This window comes from Ammospiza caudacuta, chromosome 8, assembly GCF_027887145.1.
Source record: "Ammospiza caudacuta isolate bAmmCau1 chromosome 8, bAmmCau1.pri, whole genome shotgun sequence".
Classification (NCBI taxonomy): Eukaryota; Metazoa; Chordata; class Aves; order Passeriformes; family Passerellidae; genus Ammospiza; species Ammospiza caudacuta.
The window spans coordinates 28,074,789-28,095,611 of NC_080600.1; the positions used below are offsets into that span (position 1 = coordinate 28,074,789).

Consider the following 20,823-nt stretch of genomic DNA (forward strand, 5'->3'; position numbering starts at 1 on the left):
AGTTGCACAAAGTTCTTCAGAGCTGCTTGTGCCAGTTTATTGTTATGGCTGCTTCTGGCCCAGCTTCCCTTCTGGCACGTTGAAAAAGCCTGAGTCCTTCTATTATGCTGGACAATAACAACCACAATTCTGGCCTCAAGCCTCATGTAAAATGTTCCCCAGATGCTACTGTCCAAGTAAGACAACTATGAGCAGCTCATAGTCTCAGCTCCCTCAGGTTGTTTCAAAGCTTCTCAGTGCACACTCTGCAGCAGCTTCAAAGAAGATGCAGTTGTGAAACAGTCTCATCAGGCTGGAGCCCAGAGGCAATACATGGACTGTGGTAAGAGGCACATGGTAGAGTTGCTGCTCAAAGACTTGTAGGATCCTCTGTAGTATTAAATGCCTCCTTCCTACTAGGCCCTGCTTCTGTTTCCCAGATCTTGCTCAAGATCAAAATTAGCTCATTTCTCTAAGATCATGTTGCAGCTCTGGGATATAACATTAGAGTCCATGCCCAGTCCCACAGCAACAGCTCACTCTGGTTCAGGATAAGGACAGATGATTTCCACTAACAAGCAGGCTGGAAAACAAGCAGCATCTGTACAGAAGCTGGCAACTGACAGCATGGCAAAGAGCACTGACTCATTCAGGGGAAACTTTGCCATTGTAGGTATAGAGAGATAAGAGGAAGGAAGAAAAGGGAAGGAAAAAGGGAAAAAACCAAATTGCCAGGAGAGATGTCTGTCATGCTGTTAAAGCTCTTTTTAAAACTGGGACAACATGAGTCCTGATTAAATCTGTGCCTCATCTGACTTCTCCAGCTCTGCTTTCTTCTATCAGGACACTTCAGCACAAAGAGAATAATGATTAAGAATGATGCCTGATGCTCTGGCAAAAGCAACTGCTTTCCTTGGTCTGGTTTATTACGTGAATGCAAATAGTTCTGCCCAACAGATGTGGCCTCCTGACAAGCATACCTGCTGTCTTTCAGCATGTTTAAAATGTCATCACGAAAGGTGTCTCTGTTCTTCTCCAGAAAGCCTCTGACATCATACAGCACCTGCAACACAGACACAGCCACTAGAGCAGCACCATACAGATCATGAAGTCCTTCCACATTTACATGCCAATGTACAAGGCCTCCAGCAGAGCTACACAGGAACACTGCAGGCATATGCCAAGATCTGAATTTCTGGGGTCAAAGAGCTACAGAGTTCTGCAGTTCCTGGCAAGAGAGGGGCTTTTAGCCATCAATTAAAAAACACAAAAAAAACCCCCTAAAAAACAAGAGCCAAGTGAAACAGCTGCAAAGATTTGCCTGGCAGGAGAGGGTCTGTGGGGAAATCCTCTGCAAGGTGTGAGGTACTCTGTTCACTTCAGGAGAGTGAAGAGAATGGCCACCCAGTGCCCCAACTTCTCAACCACAAGTGCTCAGCAGATTATTCTGGGAGGAAGTTAGTCCTTCTTTAATGTGCAGGTGTCCTCCCTTGACACACCTTCATCTGCTTCATATCTCTTCACAACAAAGAGCAACATTTAACCTTGAAGGGTCAGGAACCTTTTTGTTTCTGCAATAGGTATTCAGTCTTTCCTCCTCCTCAAAAGTCAAATTTTCCTTGTGACTTTTCCTTTGAGTTTTGTTTGTTTGTGAATGTCCAAGAAAAGACGACATGGATACTAGAAGTAAGGAGTTTATCCCCCAAACAAAAAGTTACCTGAGAAACTCAAACATTCTCCAAGTTGGAGAATATAGTACTGCAGAGTGACATGCTATTTTAAGCCCATCACACTCGTTGTGCTTTGGTATGGGACATTAAATGTGTGGAAACACACAGATCAGAGATGTTCTTGGTTTTTGGAATCTAGAATTGAGGACCTCAAGTCCATAATATACCAAGCATCTCACAAACACATCATGAACACCTACCTCCCCTGCATAATGTCTTATGCCAAACTGATGGTCTGTCACCCGAGGCTTCACATAGTAGGGGTTGCTCTGAAATGAAAGAAAAAGAAGTTGTCTTATAATGCTGGTACAAGAATAGAAAGTCAGTCAGGAACTCTGCCATGACTATGACAAGGCTGGGATGGGCAAGGACCTTTGCTCTTGCAGAGCCCGACCACATCTGCTGCAGCTGGCTGCAGCCACATTGCAAATATGTTACTCAAATTTAAAATGGAAATATCCAGCCCTTCAAGGCATTTCTCATGTGAGCAAGGGCTTGCAGAATCAAGGCTGCGGAGGCATGCCATGGATGAAATGTTAATTCTTGTGTGTCTGACACCTGAGGAGACTGAGCTCCACACAAACCATGTGGTGCAGGACACAGGATCAGGATGCAGGGAAGATGGCAGCTTTGTATAACACCTCCACACCTTTTCTTCATCAAAGAAAATAAAATACCAATTTCCTGTCTTCCTCTTTCTTTTATCTTTCCTTGCACTTCTCTTCCCCTACATTCAATATTCAGTTTTCCTTTCTCTTTTCCTCTGTCATTTTCCCTCTCCTTTCTCTGTTCTGTGAAAACCATTTTAACTGATTAAGAGCAGCCATGCTGTTCTAGACCAAAGATCTATCCAGCAGTATTCTGCCTCTAGCACTGGCTATGTAGGAAAAAGTACAAACAAAGCAAGTAAATCATACTTTCATCCTAACATTCCCTCAAACTCTAATTCTTTCTATGAGGCCTGCCTAACTAGTAACCCCAAAGAGATTTCTCTTTGAAATACTTGCTCATTCCACAAGTGAACCCCTGCAGACTTCTTGTATCTGGAGTGTCCTTTCACAGAGAACTCTCAAACAACTACATGTGTGGAACTAGAGCTGCTTGGATTTAAGCCTGGCTTCCATTAGTGCCATTAATCTTCTACAGGCCATGTGTGACTTTTACACCCATCATACCCACCCAAGTCACCTTGTCTCCACACTGCAGGTCCCTTCAATGCAGTTTTTTGTAGCACTGAAGCTGTACCAGACCTGCTGTTTACCAGTTCTGACAGAAGCTCTCCACGAGTGGAGGGGTCCCATGGTGTATGTGGTTCAAAGTGAAGGTGATCTACAGACTATACAGTTCCATAGCAATGTTTCTACTTTTACTGTTAGTTTCCTGGCAGCTTTCACTACTTCTTTTGGGGATTTGTATTACTGCTGAGCCCCTTGCTGGTATTTCCATGGAACTCCATCACAGCCTCTGTCAGGGTCTCACTCCTGAAGAGCAACAGTCAGTTCAGAGGCCATCATTTCAAAGGTGAAATCAGGGCTCTTTTCCTTCAGGTACAGCACTTTACATTTATCTATTCTGCTTTTCATTTTCATTTTCACTTTACAATGCAATCAGTCTCATGAGGCCCCTCTCAGACCAGCCTTCCCTGTGAGTCAGCAGAAATCCTCAGTGCTTGTCTCACTTGTAGGCCCTCCTGTCATTAAGGTAATTGACCTTTTACATTCTGTGAATTTACCCAATTGTGAAAACAGGACTACAGGCCTATAGTTTCCCACAACACTTTCTAAAAATTAATATAATCCCCCACCTCCTCAACAAAAATACTAAGAAAATTTTAAGTAACATGTTGCATGATGCTGTTTGTAATTCAGCTCTTTCATCTCCAATATCTTTTAGCAATATTTAGCAGGTGGGCAGCTTCTGGTGCTGATAATTTGTTAGTGCTACTGAAAATTTTTTCATGTGTTTTTCTTTTCACACTGATCCCATTTCATTGCTCTACCCTTCCCCCATACAGTCATCTTTTTCCAACCACAAACTTCCCTGCCTCCCACTCCAAATATGACTGCTACTGGATCTCTCATGTGGACTGGCATCCTGTTCTCCTCTCCCTCTCAACCAAGCCCTTATATTTCACCCATGCTCACAACACTTTTGGTTCCTTCTGCTATCTTCCCTATTGCTCCTCTCTCCAGTTGTTACAGAGGTCATATTCTCTTAAATCTCAGCTTTAAGCTTTTCCTCCTTAAGACTACAGCATTCCACAGAAAATACAGAGAAGAGGGCTTGTTCTCCTCAGGCTTCCCAGCAATGCTGGCTGGATGTCTTCCAATTCTCTTCCAGCCAGAACTAGAGACTTTAACTGGTATAAAAAATGCTTTTGCCTTCAGCAAATGCAAGTCCTAGAGCACTCTCCACTGTTCCTCCCTCCCTGCACTTATAACTCAGCCTCCTCCATCTCCTGCAAGCTTCCTAGGGTTCCACGTTAACTGCTATTGCCTCAAAGCAGACAGAGGTGACACTATGGACAGCTTAATGAGAAGGCTACTCAATGCACAGAAATCACCAAAAATAGCAGCCAAAATGTAGTGGGGCATAAAGGAATGCAAAATAATACTGGCAGTCTCATGCTGCTGTACAATAAACCACAGGTACCTTCTTACCAAGGGAACTGCATTCTGGTCTGATTATTTATCTCAGAAAAGAATAGAGAAAAAAATATGTAGACAAATTCAGAAATGAACAGCAGAAAGAAAGAGGAGCTTTGAAACTTCTCCATTTGGATACAAACTAAAGAGTTTGGGACAGTTGAGAAAGAAAATTCATAACAAGTGATACATTAAAAATATTCATTAGTTCCATATTAAGAAATACCAACAACCGTTTTTTAAAGATAAGTTAAAACAGGCATTCTCACATTTCTTGACCTGCAAGACAAGGCAAAGCCACAGTGGACTAAATTGAAGGTCTTGATTTAAGCCCAAGGAAAGTATATATTTCCTCAGAGCTGTATGTAGCCAACCAAAAGTCATTGTTATTTCTTCTAACTAAGTAATGAGTATTACTAGCAGAGTTACAGTGCATATATGAAAAATGAGAATATCTGCATCTGTGCCAATTTTAAAAATTCAGATAAAGGATACAGATGTTTTCGGGCTTGGATGAAGCCTGAATTAGATGACTAGAAAACATATTTACTGACAATGCTTTCACTGAAGTAGTTAATTATTCCATAAGTCCATGCTACAGGCTTTAATTTGCTTTGTTTTCAGTCTATTTGCTATTTAGAACAAAGTGTTGGCTGTACCAGAGACAACAAGGGATTGCTACAGTGATCTCAGTGGGGTTTCTGTGTCCCCAGGATAGCTTTCTGACCTGCATGAAAAAGTTCCACTACTGTGTCCAGAACACAAGACAGAGGATGAAAGAATTTAATTAATTAGGAACAATAAGAGAGCTTTCATTAAAAGTCATGAGGCAAAAGCCGTCCCCAGCCCCAGGAGACAGATTTGACATGCTTTGGAGCAGACTGCTGTGAGTCAGCTGGCAGGAGAAACCCACACACACTGTATAGCCACATCCTGTGCCTGGGGTGCTGCCTTGTGTCCCGTCACAGAGCAGCAGAACCTGACCCCAACCCCTCCTGCAGAGTCAAACCTCCTGTGCCTCCGGCCTGTGGAATGCACACTCCCTCTTCCCTGTGTGCACAGGAGCCCAGGCTCAGGTTCCTTTCCATATTACTGGTGTTCAGGGCAGCCTTATTAAACACTCGCAGGTTCAGGCCTAAGGCGTTTTCAATTTACTGCACAAAGCACATATTTTACATCAACAAAACCTTCACTTTAGGTTTTGAAATGCTGATGGGGCTAACATACTGATCATTTGCCTGCCAGGTTATTTTCTTACTTACCATATGCTGGCTGTGAAGTTTTTCCAGAAGGGTGTTGTCTGTGCCTTTGGGGAATCGACTCTCTTCATTCACCAAAGCCAGTAGACCTAGTTTCTACAGCCAAACAAGAGACAAGCTTTTACAGTCAGCAAAAGCTTTCACTACACAGCACCAAGCCAAGAACTGGAGATCTGAACAGACCATTGAGCAATAACCCTTGAGTTATACCCAGCAAAACTCAAACTGAAAGCAGATTTCTGGACAGTTAATGCATTCAGCAAGCAGATCATAAGTGGAGATTGTTTATAGAAAATTCACATTAAGGTTTTACTTGAATGCTAATCCCTCTCTAGAACTATGACCCCCTTCCTAAGCTTACTCTCAACAATACATTTTCTTGCTTTCTTGAGCCAGAACCACGGGTAGAACAGCTCATACATTTGCCAGGTCACTATGGGAAGAGGATCTAAGCAACTATCTGCTTTTAAAACCAGGAAATGCCAGGGAAGATCTCAAGACACTCAGGAGTCCCCACTGATCCCTAGAAAGTGTCACAGGTAACTGCTTACCTTCTCAATAAGGTCCAGGCACTCTGCATTATCCATCCAGTCAATGGCTTCCCAGTTTATCCCTTCCCTGATAGACAAGAACAAACAGAACAAAGTTGTGAAATGCAAGATCCAATGTCTTGGGGTGTAGGAGAGCAGAAGTAACTGAGCCTGGCAGCTGTCCCAGTACTCAAGGTGATTTGCAGGAATTAGGCTTTGTTATGGCTTATGGCTGAGGAAGACGAATAAGGGACACAATGAACTGCTAACACAAGGAGATGGAAATAAGAGCCAGCCTTTCTTATCCACACCAGTGACATAGACTGATGCTTTTCTTATAGTCATTGAGCAAATTTCACATGAATTTTAAGACTGTGCTCTTTCTGGAGTGAAAAGCAGCAGCCACACAGTGGTGATGATGGACAGTTTGCTACACAGCTTCAAGAGGCAGCTGCTGACCCACCAATCTGGAAAGCAGGCCTGAAGCACATCTGCCAGAAGACTGAACCACAGTTCACAGGTCCACCAGGAGAAGAGACTGGAGAGAGTTTTCAGGGAGAGTTTTGAAGAGGATGACACAGACAAGCTTTGGCCTGTCATGCAGGGAGCCTAGAGGGTGGCCCTGCATCTTTTGGAGTAGGAGCTGATGTAGGGACAGTAGTGCAATAATGTGCTTTGAAAATCACCCATGACATCCTGTAAATGCTGAATGGGTTTTTCCCCCTTACCATCTTCTTATACTCCCATAATACAGGATATGCCTATTTTCAGAATTCAGAGAAGCCTAGAATAAATCTTAAGAATACAAGGAAGACTAGAGGCCATGTGTGAAGCTACTTACTGACATTCTGATAACGCCTCCTTTCAGGTGGAGACTAACATTTTGGAGATAGTGGAGCTGTTGCCTTCAAATGCTTCAGCCCAGGCTTCATACTTTATTGTTCAAAGCATCAGGATGAGATACATGAACCTACTTACTAAGCCTGAGGAAGCAGAGCTTATATGGTGAAAGATGAGCTTTAAGTATATTGCCTTAGAATTATTTGATATGTAGTCAATTAAAAAACTTCACTCAAAAAAATCTTACTCCTTCCAAAGTTCAGCCACAGAACTTAAACTTCTATGCAACCATCAGGAAAAAATCATTTGTCATGATGGCACCATTTTTAATACAAGATTCCTGCAATGGTGGAACTGGCCTGAGAAGTGAGCACATAAATAGCCTTGAAATTTTGTAATCTTTAGAATTTAATGAATTGCCTATTCAACCATCTCACTTTACAAGGCTGCTCTCATTTGCCCTCACTGACCCTATTCAATTCTTTCATTCACAGTCATAAAGGCTTCTGTTTCAGAGCAACAACTGAAGTATTTGACTAGCAGCCTTCTCTAGAAGCAGAAATACTCTAGAACATCACAGGTACTTCACAAAATACAATCCAATATGAAGCCCACAGAAGAGGAAAAAGCTGTGCAGAAGGTCCCAAGCTCAGCCTGATGTTAATCTTGCTAAGGAAAAGAGTTCTTTTCCCAGTATAGGAACTTCTAGGACAGAAGGAGCTGTCAGATATCTCTCCCTATCTTTAGGGAATTTCCTTTTTGTACACCAGGATTCCATCTGCATTACACCACCACTGCCATGGATAAACCATTAGCAAAGTCAGTAACACACCCAGTGACCATGCAGTCTAATGGGTTAAAGCCCAGGAACTTTCCATTCAGCTGAGAGACAAGGAAATCTGGAATTTCTGCACACTACAATGGAGAATGCTTTTTTCTGGAGACAAGTGACTTATGCTGGCAAAGCACATGGACAATGCTTAACAAGACACATCCACGGCCAGGGTTGTACTAAGGTCTCTCCTGCTTCAGTGGTAGGGACTGAGCAGCACAGGAGGAATGATGTCCTCCCTCCCAGTACCCATGAAAGCAGTGGGGCCCCACTCCCACTGTGTGTCACCTGTTGTACTCCAGCTGCTCCAAGGAGAAGATGTGTTTGTTGAAATATTCCTGGAGTTTCTCATTTGCATAGTTAATGTTAAACTGCTCAAAACGATTCACCTGCAAGAAGAAACAATTATCAAATTTTACATTCTTGTTCCTGAGCTCTAAAAGAATCTATAGCAGCAAAAGGGAAGGTGCCAGGCTTGGAGTAAAGGCAGAGAACATAGTGGTGTCAGGTGGATATGAGGAGGACAGTATGGAGAGGTCCACTAGAACAGCTTTTGTAGCTCATGTAAGGTTAATTCAGTAAACCTAATTCATAGTAAAGCATGCCAAAGACAATTATGTTTCTCTTCTTGGAAGAAATAAATTCCCTAACAGTTAGGTCACAGGGCTTTATCTTCTGTGAAATATCTGAGCAGTCACTCTATGACTGTTCAACACACATCCCACATCAGCTGTAGTGAGAAGCATTACATGCAGGATTCTCCACACAACACAAAACAGATGTAAACAAACAATGTACATGTAGGATTTGGAGAGTTGGTTCACATACAAATAAAAAACTCAGTATTATCTATCACAGCAGATCTGCTTAGGGTCTGTATCACAAACCTTGAACATCAGCCTCTATGAATATGGCTGGCAGAAATGGGCAGCTAAATATATCTTTCTGCTTTCAGGGGAAAGTAACAGGGTAGAGATTCCAGAATTCCCTATGCTATCCTTACCAGGATGCAAACCCACCAAAGTTTCTTCCAATATGCATCAACATCTCCAAAACCAACCCACCCCACAAAAAACAAAATCCTGACCTGAAAGTTCTCGAAGCCAAAGATATCCAGGATGCCCACAGACTTAAAGTTTTCCTTGCCTTTGATCTTTGTATTAATCTTGCTAATGAGCCATGAAAAACACTGGGAATAGAGTGCCATAGAGAGGGAATCCCTGGAGTCAGCTGCCTGTAAATACAGAGAGAAAAAATGAGTCACAAAGAAAAGAGAAGACATAAGGGCCACACGAATCTCTGTGGGACTTCAGGTTCCTCCACTCCTCTTCAGATTTCTCAGCCTCTGTACTGGCTGTGTACAGTGCAGTATTTATTAGTAACAAGTTTTCAAATAGCCAGGCCACACACAGACAAGCCATAATCTTTGGGTAACTGCACTTGAGAGGGTGAAGGAAGCAACAAAATCAGTGACATTTTTTGGAACAAGTGCTGGGACAGGGAAGGTGACAAAATACCTCACAACTAAGCCCACAGGAGTAATTTGTGTCACCTGAGCCAACATTTGCAGTGACAGGCAAGGTATCTCGGTTCAGTACTCCTAGCAGAGCTGTCAAATGGGTGTCTGCTCAGTTTTCAAAAAACTGGTAGGGCAGGATTTAATGGAATATTCTGTCACCAAGTTACCCTCAAAAATTCCCTTTCCAAAACAGCATTATCCTACCAGAATCCAATTAGGCTGGCCAACAGCCAGGACACATGCCCCAGAAGTTCATGGGTTGAAACTTTGCTGCAGTTGACCCAACATCCCATTCAGATACCACAACCAAGTGTCATACATGGGAAAAATAACTTAAATTGCAATCACTAACAGGCAGGAGATAATTGACTGTATGAAAACATGTAGATGAACATCCAAAATCAAACTTTTCATATCTTAAGCAAAAGCCTACTACCTGATAGCTGCACAAGGGATGGGCTGGTTGCATATTTTGGTAACACTTGGACACACAAAAGAGGCACACCTTAAATCCTCCAATTAATAAAGAGACATGATACAGAACCACAAACTGGGAGTCTGATGTCATGTGCTGTTCTTCTGCACATACACTATTTAGAATGGGAAACCAGAGTTTAGGGTTATGGAAAGACAAGAAGGCCAAAAGTAAGGGTCCCTAACAAGAAGACATGATCTCAGAGGACAGCAAAAGGAGCCAGGAGAGAAGATGGCAAAGATCATGACGGAAGAAAGATGCTGGAAGTGGGGAAAGATCCTGGAGATCAGAGACATGGAGATAAATGTCAGGGCATGCCCAAGGACCTTGGCTGGTAGTACGGAGACTGATAACTGCAACTGCACAATATAAACCCAGACAAGCTTTTGCCCAGCCCTCTTGGACAAGCTGCAAACTCCCAACTGAGAAAAGAAGTTGACATCTAGATAGTTCCAGAGAATGTAATGCTGAGGGGCGAGCGAGCCAGTACATTAAATAATCAAGTAGGGTGAAAGCTGTAATCTTGTCATTTCATAAATAAACTGCAGTAAATAGATTGCAGGTTGTTTCCCCTGTCTCACCTGTGACACCAGCAGGGCAATTCCTTCAGTAGGCCAGACCAGCAATGACAGATCTTCCAAATGCACCCAAGCCCCCTTCAGTTTCACAACCCTAAATAACACGAGCTCTTTGCTAATGGCACAGGCAGGCCAGCTGTTTCTGATCCCTTCCAGTGTCTCACAAACTTCTGAGGCCCAGCCTGCCAGATCCTTCTTTTCACCCAACCACACTGGTTTTCTCCTCCTTTCTCTTCCTAGGTACTATTTCCTCTTCAGCAGCTCAAAGTTGACACAGAATAACCTCCCTTCTCCACTAAAGAGAACATTTCAAAGCATGGGCACACACGCCTTTTCTGGCTGTTTCTTCTCTCCATCAGATGATCTGCCTTATTGGTTGGGACTAAGAATGCCCTCAAGGCCATGCCTCTGTAGTGTATCTGGCTACACAGTAAGTTGGACACATTTTCCAGGAACAGGACCTCCCCATCCAGCTGTAAGCAGCCACTTTCCCCACAGTATGGCTCAAATGAGATTCTCAAAGGCGCCTTTCATCCTGCCAGCTTTGCCTGCCTTAGGCCAGTTCATCCCTTCAGCCCACTGAAATGTCAAAGCTCAGACGGGTAATGAGCCCCTTACATAATGAGAAATCCCCAGCAATGCTACCCCACAAGTGGGAAAAGGTGGGTGCAGCACTCAGGGCTTAGGCAGGAACAGCCTTTACAGGCCCAGTGTTGAGTGCAGCAGGCTCACAGCTATATGGCAGCATCCACTTGCTATCACAATTTTCTTGTGGCCTTGGTACTTCACTGGGCTCCAAGCAGTAAGTGTGGGGCCCAATACACACACATGTCAGGAACAGCTATACCAGCAGGGGAAGCTCTGTTCAGGGAGACTCTGTCAATTCTGCAACTGCATGCCATTGCTGTGGACTGCATGAAGTGCCTCTGGTATTATCTGTTATCCAACCTTACACACTGCTAGAGAACGATGTGGCTTTTTTAGAATAGACAGTTGACAAGAAAACTGTGGCATCTGATATTGATGATATCTACCACAGACTACAGGCTGGAAAATATTTTTCACACAATTTCACTGCAAAGAAAGGTTACAGACTATGCAGAAAAAGGAGACCATTTCTTAAAGGCAAAGCTCAGTTTGTGATATATTAGCATGTGTGTCTACAGCAAGAAAATAAGCAACTACACTACCATAATGAGCACTGCTGGGACTTCAGCTTGAACACAGTGCCCAGTTAGGGGCACTCCACTTCTTAAAAGATGTGGGAAAACAGAGACAGAAGACAAAGAGATTTAGAAAATTACTTACAAGGAAGCACTGAAGGAACTGGATTGTTTAGCTTAGAAAAGAGAACACCACATGAAAAACTTCACAGAAGCCAAAGCTTGTAAGGTGGACAGCTGGGATGTCAAAGGTAATCTAAATTATGAGGAAAATCTTTTCAACTCCAGACTCCACTGCAGCTAAAGCAGGATACTTAAAGATGCTGTGAAATTCCTTCCATGGGAAATCTGAAGGAAAGTTAGACAGACATCCATCAGAGAGAGTCTAGTAACTCTGGCTTCTCTGCCAATGTAGGCGTTGGATTGATAACCCTCTGCAGTCTGTGCCAGCACATGATTTCCATTACAGATGTTCATTTTGCTATAACATGGTGCCTTTTCCATCCTAGTAATAGTACTCCCTGCCTTCCAGTGCCTTGCATTTTATTAATGACAGAGGATTTTCTACAGTTATCTGTGAATGGCCTAAAACACCAAGAGTGCCCTCAAGTGATCAGCAGCACCACAAGAGCTGCATGTCAGTTTATGTGGTCCTCCTTTGTGGTTGTAGGGATCCAGAAAGAAGAGCTGCTGTGGGGTAACAGCCCAACTGCCAGATATTTTGTGGGAATTGTGTGCCAGCTTTTACTTTCCAGTAAACACAGCACAGTCTGGAAGTTCTGCAGGTTAAAGCACGCACACATGCAATTACCACAAAGCATCTGATGCACCTTCTGCATGACACAAGTATGACCAGCTCCTGGTGAGTGAAGGTGACTTAAAACCAGTATTGTGCAGGTGAACTCCCCTGTAAAGCCTGAAAAGCAGAGTCAACACTGGGACCTGAGCTACCAATAAGGGTAAAATACCTGAGAAACAGGAGGCCCTAGGCTGGAATGGGTGACACAGAGGAAGACTCAGGGCCTGGAATGCAGAAGTGGCAGAAGTGGAAGCACGCATTGGGACACTTACCTGCTCCACAGTGAGAGGGGAGCTGATCTCTTCCCCACGCAGAATCATGGACCTCTGGGTCAGCACTTCAGAGAGCTGAAAGGCGTCCAAGCCCAGGAGGTCACTGGCAACATTCAGCACTAAAAGGAAGACACACGTTTTTCTCTTGCATGGATCCCCATCACTCATAGGGATATTTTTGCAGCTCAGTGAGGAAATCCCAGGGACTTCTACAAAAGAGGTGATTAAACTCCAGCACAAAACACACTCCCTCTTACTTGATTCTCTTGGGCATACCCAAAGCTGTAGGCTCACATACCCAGTCTGAGGCTCATGTGCCCATTACAGAGCACAGTCAGGTACTCATGTAAGTCAGCCTTCCTGCTGACAACAGCTACAGCAAAACTGTGGGCAAGACTCAGCACCAGCAAAACACTGCCTAAGAAGATATCTTTTTGTAAAAGCACAATACTGCAGACTGAGCATGGGATTGCTAAACTTGGATGTTGAGAGGCAATTAACTTACGACTTGAAACACTTGTAATACATTTTTATTGCTTGTGTCTGTTTTGGGACTCACTTTGCAAACCAGCTGAGATTAAATAACTGTAACAGAGTGCACACTAGCAACTGCTTCAAATGAAGATGCGGGAAACGCTCTAACAGAGCACTTTTATCTCAAACTCCTTCCTGATCTATTTCTTCCATTTCTTTCAATTCTAAAGAGAAACTGTGAGGCTGTGGACTCTGAGAATATCAAGGAGCACAAATGGATCACAGGGCCACAGACCAACTAAATCCCACTGGTACCCAGGGGCAATGCATCCTGTGGCAATGCTTCTGTAGAGTTCAGCTACAGGGAAGCTGCTGGTGAGGGTACTACAGACCAGCATAACAGAGAGAGAAAGGAATAGGGAGAGGGCTTTATTGGGCACCTTATGGGGCTTTGCATGGTCTACCAAGTTGCTAAGGTCCTACTTACCTGCTTTTGTTGTAATCTGGGCCCCACCAGCTGTCATGAATTCAACATTTCCCAAATGAAGTGTGCCAGAAAGAAGCTTGAAGATGTCTCTGATTTCCTCAGTGCTGAAGTCCACCACCTTCATGGCAGTCTGTGCAAAACCAAACAGCTAATGTTAGCTGCAGGTACAGCCAGGTACAATGCAACCACTGGAGCCGGGTCAGGTGTGTGTAAGATGTAAAACTCAGAATTACAGTCACCACGAATTCAAATGAAATGGGATGGCACAGCACCTCTCTGAGCTATACATTTGTCAGTGATCTTTACTGTTTCCCATTCATTCTTACATTTACTGTATTGCCACCTAAGGCAGGTGGGCATTGTCCCCATCCTCAGGTTGCACTTTGCTGCCACCACTGACAGTCTGTCACAAGAAAGAGAACGTTTGTGCCTGTGTGAGGAAATCCTACCCTGAACACTGGCAGCACAGGTTACAGATGTTACTGGATGGCTTCCACATTCTCACTTATTTTCTTCCCTGAAGGATGGATCCATATAAGATACTTAATTTACTCTGATCCACATAACCCCCTTAATTCATTCTTAGTACAGTAGATTTATGCAGCAAGACTTAAAACCAGGCTTTCAGCATTAACTGTTAGATGGTTGGAAAGAGATTATCAGATAATGAGGAAGTATGGCACATTCCCTCTTAATGCCTGCATGTGAGCCAGAGTTTTTGGGGCATAAATTGACTTTGAGAGGTAGGGCCCAGCCTTCATGCATGCACCCTGTCAGTGGGGGACTCTGGGCTTCTAGTTCCCTTCTTTCCTCCAGCATCTCTTCAGCTGAAGAATAAATGCCATATTGCCATTGAAACTTCTGCTGTGCAGGTGCCTCCCTCCCTTAAATCACACCCAACCAGGAGGTACTGAAACCCTAAGCTGACTCTACTCATCTTGCCTATCTGGTTTCACCGACATTATTAAAGCCTTCAGGCCAACAAGTGTTATCAAATAAAACATGAATTTGCACATTCATCCTGCTAATCCCTTAACCTCTGATAAACAGGTGTCTGTTAAATCTCTGTGATATTTCAGAATAGGGGATTTGCCCAGGTGATATAACTTCACTGGAATATTTCTGGAGAACAGTACCTTCAGGCCAAACTCTTCCCTTTCCAATGGTCAGTCTGAGGTTCCCTGAATCAGGCTATCTAGGAAGCTCCCACAAACCATTATGGGGTGGTGTTCTGCTCCCCCAAATTTTCTATCATTCTAAATTATCACTCATATTGACTGTTTTCCAAATCCCCCCACTTCTGTACACTAAAGCCACTTTTTGAGTCTCATTTTAGCTGGGTTTTGGACTTGAACACCAAATTCTGGTTTAGGGCAAATCAATTCTGCCTGTGAGATCTAGACCATGCAGCATGTTAGTCCATAAGCCTGTGTCCAAAAGTTCAGGAGGAGTTAGGACTGGACTCACCATGACCTTCCTGAACATCTCTGCATCATTCAGGTTCTCATCAGTCACGCAGCCAGACTGGTTCAAGTAGTGATAAGTCTCTGGCTCACACAGGGAGAGGCTCTCTGCAACAGGAGTAAAAGAGGCAGGGGAGAAACAACAATTCATTTAGCAACCAGTCTTTTAGTTCATAGAAGAGGAAGGTGGGAGGGTGTGCTGTAACAAAGCTTGTAGATGGTACGCAAAGTAATTTAGAACAGTCAAATCCCAAGCTGCAGAGTCTCAGAAGAATATGTCAATACTGAATTGGCTCAAGAAAAAAACTTTTAATTCTAGCTCCAAAAGTGTACAGAAAAATAGTCTTAACTGTATATATATGGTAATGACCTCTAAATTAGATATCATCACTTGACACAGAGTTCAGAGAGTCACAGTCAGATTTCTGAAGACATTCGGTGCTAAGCAGCAGTTAAAAACTCAGCATAGTTCACAAAACTAAATGTAAAACCAGAATTAGGACTCTGTATATTTGCTGTGCAACCACATCTTAAACACTATCTGCAGATTTGATCCCCCATTTTGAAAAGAACATTGGAGAATTAAAACACCAATGGAGAAAGGAGGCAAGGATTGTCAAGAGCCAAAACCACATTACAGATGGGGAGCTGAAGCAGCCTGGGACACAAGCTTGGAGAAGTAGATGGGGAAGAATAGCAAAGATCTGCTGAAGAAAAGAATCTGTTTTGTATGTTATCCCTAAGCAATTGATAATAACCATGATGCCCACTATTTTCCTTTGCTTTAGATTAATCTCTGAATTGACCTAAGCAGCCATTCCTGCACATACCCCTTAAAACTGAAATCCTACTCCCTCCTACTCTGTCAGGCCCAAATCTTCCATCTGATTATCCTAACACACAGAAACCAAAAGCATAAAGAAATTCCCCAGGCCCTCAAAACCAGAGTACAACTGTAGCATGTCCCTGCCTGACTATCTGACCTCTCCAGAAACACCATCAGTGCTCAGCAATGCCTGGGACAGACACACACAAAAGTTGTTAGGGGGATGCTGCACTACAGAGAGGATTTGTCCACAGGCTGCAGCTGCCACTTCCTCTGTGTGCACTTTTTCAGACCCACCCCTCTTCCCCAGGTACAGAGCTATAAACCATTTGTTCAAACACAAGACATGTTTTGTGTAGTACTCTAGTACCTTCACTACATCGCTTGTCTTTGTAATTCTTCTCTCTGCTATTACCTATACTGAAGATTTGTTCTAAAAATATATCTATCAGTCCATCCTTTGAACTCCCTGAACAGCTCCCACCAGCAACTGAATCAAGATTCTTTACCCTTCCTCTGCCTCTAGCCAGTTCCATCACCTCATCACTTTGCACATACTTTTTCCTTCAGCACAGAATGCCTGAAGTCTTTTCTCATAAGGAATTTTTGTCATCCTCAGCCTCCTTCTCTTAACTCTCCTTTCTGTTTGCCACAAAATCACCACATTGCTGGCCTTCAAGAAGAAGCTACATATCAAGTACATGAACAATCCATGCTCTAACTCACACCTGCTTCACATGTTGGACTGGAAAGAGCACAAGAGACATATCCAGAAAATGAAATTACCTTTCTCCTCCCCGCTCACACCAGCTAGTAGAGCATAAAAGATGTGGTAATTCCGCTCCCCGGGGTTCTGATGTACCACCCTGTTCTGAAACAAAGAATACAAGAGTAGCCAGCAGAAAAAGATCAGACTTGTGGTTGCAAAGGCCAAGAGAGGACCAGGATACAGGTAAATCTCCAGGGCCAATGCACAAGAGGGGCTTCTTGCTATTTAATTATGGTTTTGTCTAAGTAAATTCTACATCAAGATCTTTGTGGCTGTGCTGGGCATACACATTAACAAACTGAACTTTGTCAGTTCTGGCCCTGCTCCTCAGTGAATTCCCAACTCCAAAGTAAACTACATCCAATCAGAGATGCCTGCATTTGGAGTTGTACCCCATGTGCTTCTCTGTGGAGCCACTTTTCCAGGTACTTCTCTCTCCCTTTCTCCTCAGTTAACAGTTCTTTCTTGGATTCTTTCTGTAATGCACAGAGTTTATCAAAGATGGGAGAACAGGCTGTGATAAATACAGCCTGTATCTATCACATAGAGTCTCACAAAGAGGCTGCTCTGCCTCTTCCTCATCTGGGGCAGTTGCAGTAGTAACACAGGAGCTGATGCCTGCAAGCTGCAGTGCAGACAGCCTCATCGAGGAGGTGATCTGGCACTGCCACACCTTCTCTGAGGAGAGGGCTCACCCAGCACTCAGTGGAGGTGACACCTACCTTTTCCAGTAAATCTGAATAGCATGTTAAGGAAAAAACATCCAAGTGACAGAAGCACAGATTTCTTGATGACAGGCACATTGAGATGAACCCTGCAACCTGCAACAAATCATGAAATAACTGACAGTTTGGAAAGCCAGTAGAGTGGTTCTAAAATCATCTTAGATCATCCTCTCTATTCACTGTCCAAGGAGGTATGATGTGCCAAAGAAATATTTAAAAGGGCAGGGCCAGGTAGAGCACAGATAACCTAACAAAAGATGAGCCACATAAGGGACACCTAGAAAGATTAGAGGCCACTCTTATCTGAAAGCCTGCATTGCACACAGCAAGTCTTGCATCAGTTCTCATTGCTCCTGCAGGAGACCACTATCTTAAATCTCCTGACAGCACAAAGAGCAGAGGCCAAACAATCCCAGTCTGTCATTTACAACAGCAGTAAATTCATCTGGCTGCTACTCCACTGCCAATTGGTGTGGTTTGCAGTCAGCAGCAGCTTTGAACATACATCAGGAAATGCAGCCAGGGCAGCTCTACCTCCCTCAGGGAGACAAAAGATGTGTCAAAGCCTTTGGGAGAGGAGTACCTGGCCATACAGGGAAGAAAGTCATCATGGCTCAACACAGTTTGACTGTGTCCAATCTCCACTGTCCTTCTTGTCTCTGGAACAGGCTCCCTACAGAAGTGGTCACGTCACCAAGCTCAACAGAGTACAAGGAGCATCTGGACAGTGTTCATAAGTCCTATGATTTCATTTTAGGTAGTCTTGAGAGGAGCAGGGAGTTGGACTTAATGATCTTTATGGGTCCTTCCCAAACTGAAATATTCTGTGATTCTATGACTAGGGTTCCAAGGTCCACTGAAGATGACAGCCCAAAACAGGGACTCATAATTCTCTTCTGCACCCAAATATAGTGCAGAATATATTTATTCTTATTTTGGCCTCACCTTTCACAAATTCATTGGCAGAGCTAAGATAAATGAACAATTTTATGTGGAGCAAACAGAATGTAATCAACCTAGGGAATCCTCCAAGGTAGAAAATTCCAGGGTTTTAAGCATCGAGTGCTGAGATTAACGAAGTGAAAAGTCAAACTATGCCCCTACCTAATGCAGTACTGAGACAAAAGGTTCCCAGAGTTAGGTACTGCAGAGCCACAAAACAAACACTTATTCCCTGTTTAAGTTGCAAATTTTCCCACTGTTGTAAATTGACTTTGAAGAACTTTGATGGGGGATTTCCTGACCTACACTGAGCTCGTCCTGGTCTTTTCTCACTCAATCCATTTCTGGTGCACTGCAGAAAAGGATACAATCAGTGACTCGGCCTCCCTGGATGTGCCCATGTTGAGAGAAGTGCAGCTGGATGAACTTGCCAAAGCGGCTGGAGTTGTTGTTATAAACTGTCTTGGCATTTCCAAAGGCCTCCAGAATGGGGCTGTAGAAACAAGGCAATGAAGATATGATTAGTGATGGGATATCATTAAAACAAAGTGTCTGCCCAGTCTTTTGACATTCGCACGCTGTGTTCTGACACAAGAGATTTATTTGTTACAGCACCAGCCTGGACAAGCAGGAAGAGCTCAAGGGAAAGGAAGGATGGCAAGAGCAATTTAACAGGCTGATAGATAAATTTTAACCCTTTGGGATTGCAGTTAATTAAATCAGTCTCCAGTCTGTATGGGCAGCTGGTGCTCACACTGTCAAGGGCATTCCCCACCAGTGTGGCTTGAGGAAATGAAAGATGGCAAGAGCAGCCAGGCTGTGTCCTCTACACAGCACATCCCATGAATACAAGTGTACTTTTTCAAGGATTTTCAGAACCATCAGACATATATGGCAAACACTCTGTAGCTTCAAACAACATACTTCTATATTCATTCTACCTTTTACCTTCTGCCTTTGATAAACCATCTCTTAAAATTACAGGCAAACATCTTCAAATTAACAAACAGTAATAAAACAATGTGTTTGGTACTTAAATTTGGTACTGGAACACACAAGCCCTTGTTACCTAAATCTTGCTTAGGCTGATATAAGCTACATCGTTTCCAAGTGTAGGGACTATACACACACTATAGATTTGGAAATTACATTCTCAGAGAGTATCATCATCATCCACTTCAGGTCCAAAAAAAAAAAAAAAAAAAAGGGCAAAAAAATCTATCACCAAACATCAGACCAGCCATAAATTGAAGAATTTTGTCTGCTGTTCACCTTCCCATGTTCAGAAAAAAACAGTTAAAATGCTTGGTGCTTGCTTAACAGAACAGTACAAGGGAAAAGCCTAAACCACTCAAACTGACACACAGAATCCAGGATTACAATATTCATTTCTGCAATTAAACCAATTCTAAAATAATCTGAAGGGCTGACAAGCAAGGAATCACAGAGATGCTACAAGAACAGCCTGTATGTTTTCATGTCTAATTTTAAAACATACATAGTTTTAAACAAAAATTATTGCTGTTATTACCCTGAGAAATACTGACTTTTAGACATCTCCACAGATCTATTGTGCAGTCCCACTGGAGACTGGGGCAGATATGGGATTATTCAAAGTTAGTAAATACAGCATAAAAAATAACCACAACTAGAGACACCCTGGAGTTTGCAGAAGGCTTCAGGCCCTGCAAGTGTTACCTAAAGGAGAGCTGTGCTTAAGGAAATAGTCAACAACATTCAGGAAAATCCAGGCAGCATTTTTCTAACATCTCTTGAAACAATGGCTTTCAAGTAACAAGAATAAAAATGAAAATTCCTCTTATAACACACTACAACCATTGAAATGCCAGTTAGAGATCAGGAAAGTTCCTTGCCCTGAAGAATCTGAACTCCAAGACCCACACCTCTGAAACAAGTATGCAAATAAGGACATTGCACAGAAATATCCACACCACTGCCACGAATCAACAAAAATAACGGGGACAGGCAGGAAAAGGGACAGCAGGGTTATGTTATATGACCACCACAGATGCAGTGAGAGTGCAGGAGCCAGCTGGCCAATCTTTGTGGCTCTAAATCATGCTAAATTATATACGAAAAGCACAAGGAAATGTCTTTATAGTTCAGTTTGGCAGTGGGCTCACACACACGAGTGCAAAGTCATTCAGGCTTAGGGGGAAAATAAGCAGGAGGGAGTCTGAGCAGTGGCAAGGCAGAGGGTGGGGTGAGCTGGTTCAGCCAGGAATGAGGGCAGGGGCCTGGGCTGTGCCAGCAGCACATCACAGTGTGGCACCTGAGACAGAAGTGCACTGCAAGGTGGAGCAGCACATCAGGAAGGTGATGCTGGCTGCTTGCTGGGTGTGGGCAGGATGCACTCCAGCATTCAAAATAATGGGAACCGGTTTCAGCAGGGCAGCAGAAAGAGAAGTATGGAGTTCAGAAATACTGCACCATATGCAGCTCAGGATTCTGATGCACAGTTGAAGATAAAAAGATTTGAAGACTTGGGGGGTGAA

General features: G+C 43.4%; 1 protein-coding gene across 1 annotated transcript in view; it reads right to left on the reverse strand.

The window, feature by feature from the left end:
- LOC131560617 (unconventional myosin-X-like) overlaps positions 1 to 20,823 on the reverse strand; it is a 75,313-nt gene that overhangs the window by 42,761 nt on the left and 11,729 nt on the right. Inside the window, exons 5-16 of the mRNA XM_058809463.1 lie at positions 18,676 to 18,800; positions 17,363 to 17,376; positions 16,658 to 16,742; positions 15,050 to 15,153; positions 13,583 to 13,712; positions 12,622 to 12,740; positions 8,903 to 9,049; positions 8,104 to 8,204; positions 6,165 to 6,231; positions 5,617 to 5,709; positions 1,910 to 1,978; positions 960 to 1,042 (exon numbers count right to left, since the gene is read on the reverse strand). Of these exons, the coding sequence (XP_058665446.1) occupies positions 960 to 1,042; positions 1,910 to 1,978; positions 5,617 to 5,709; positions 6,165 to 6,231; positions 8,104 to 8,204; positions 8,903 to 9,049; positions 12,622 to 12,740; positions 13,583 to 13,712; positions 15,050 to 15,153; positions 16,658 to 16,742; positions 17,363 to 17,376; positions 18,676 to 18,800 (1,137 nt within the window). The remainder of the gene's footprint in view (positions 1 to 959; positions 1,043 to 1,909; positions 1,979 to 5,616; positions 5,710 to 6,164; positions 6,232 to 8,103; positions 8,205 to 8,902; positions 9,050 to 12,621; positions 12,741 to 13,582; positions 13,713 to 15,049; positions 15,154 to 16,657; positions 16,743 to 17,362; positions 17,377 to 18,675; positions 18,801 to 20,823) is intronic.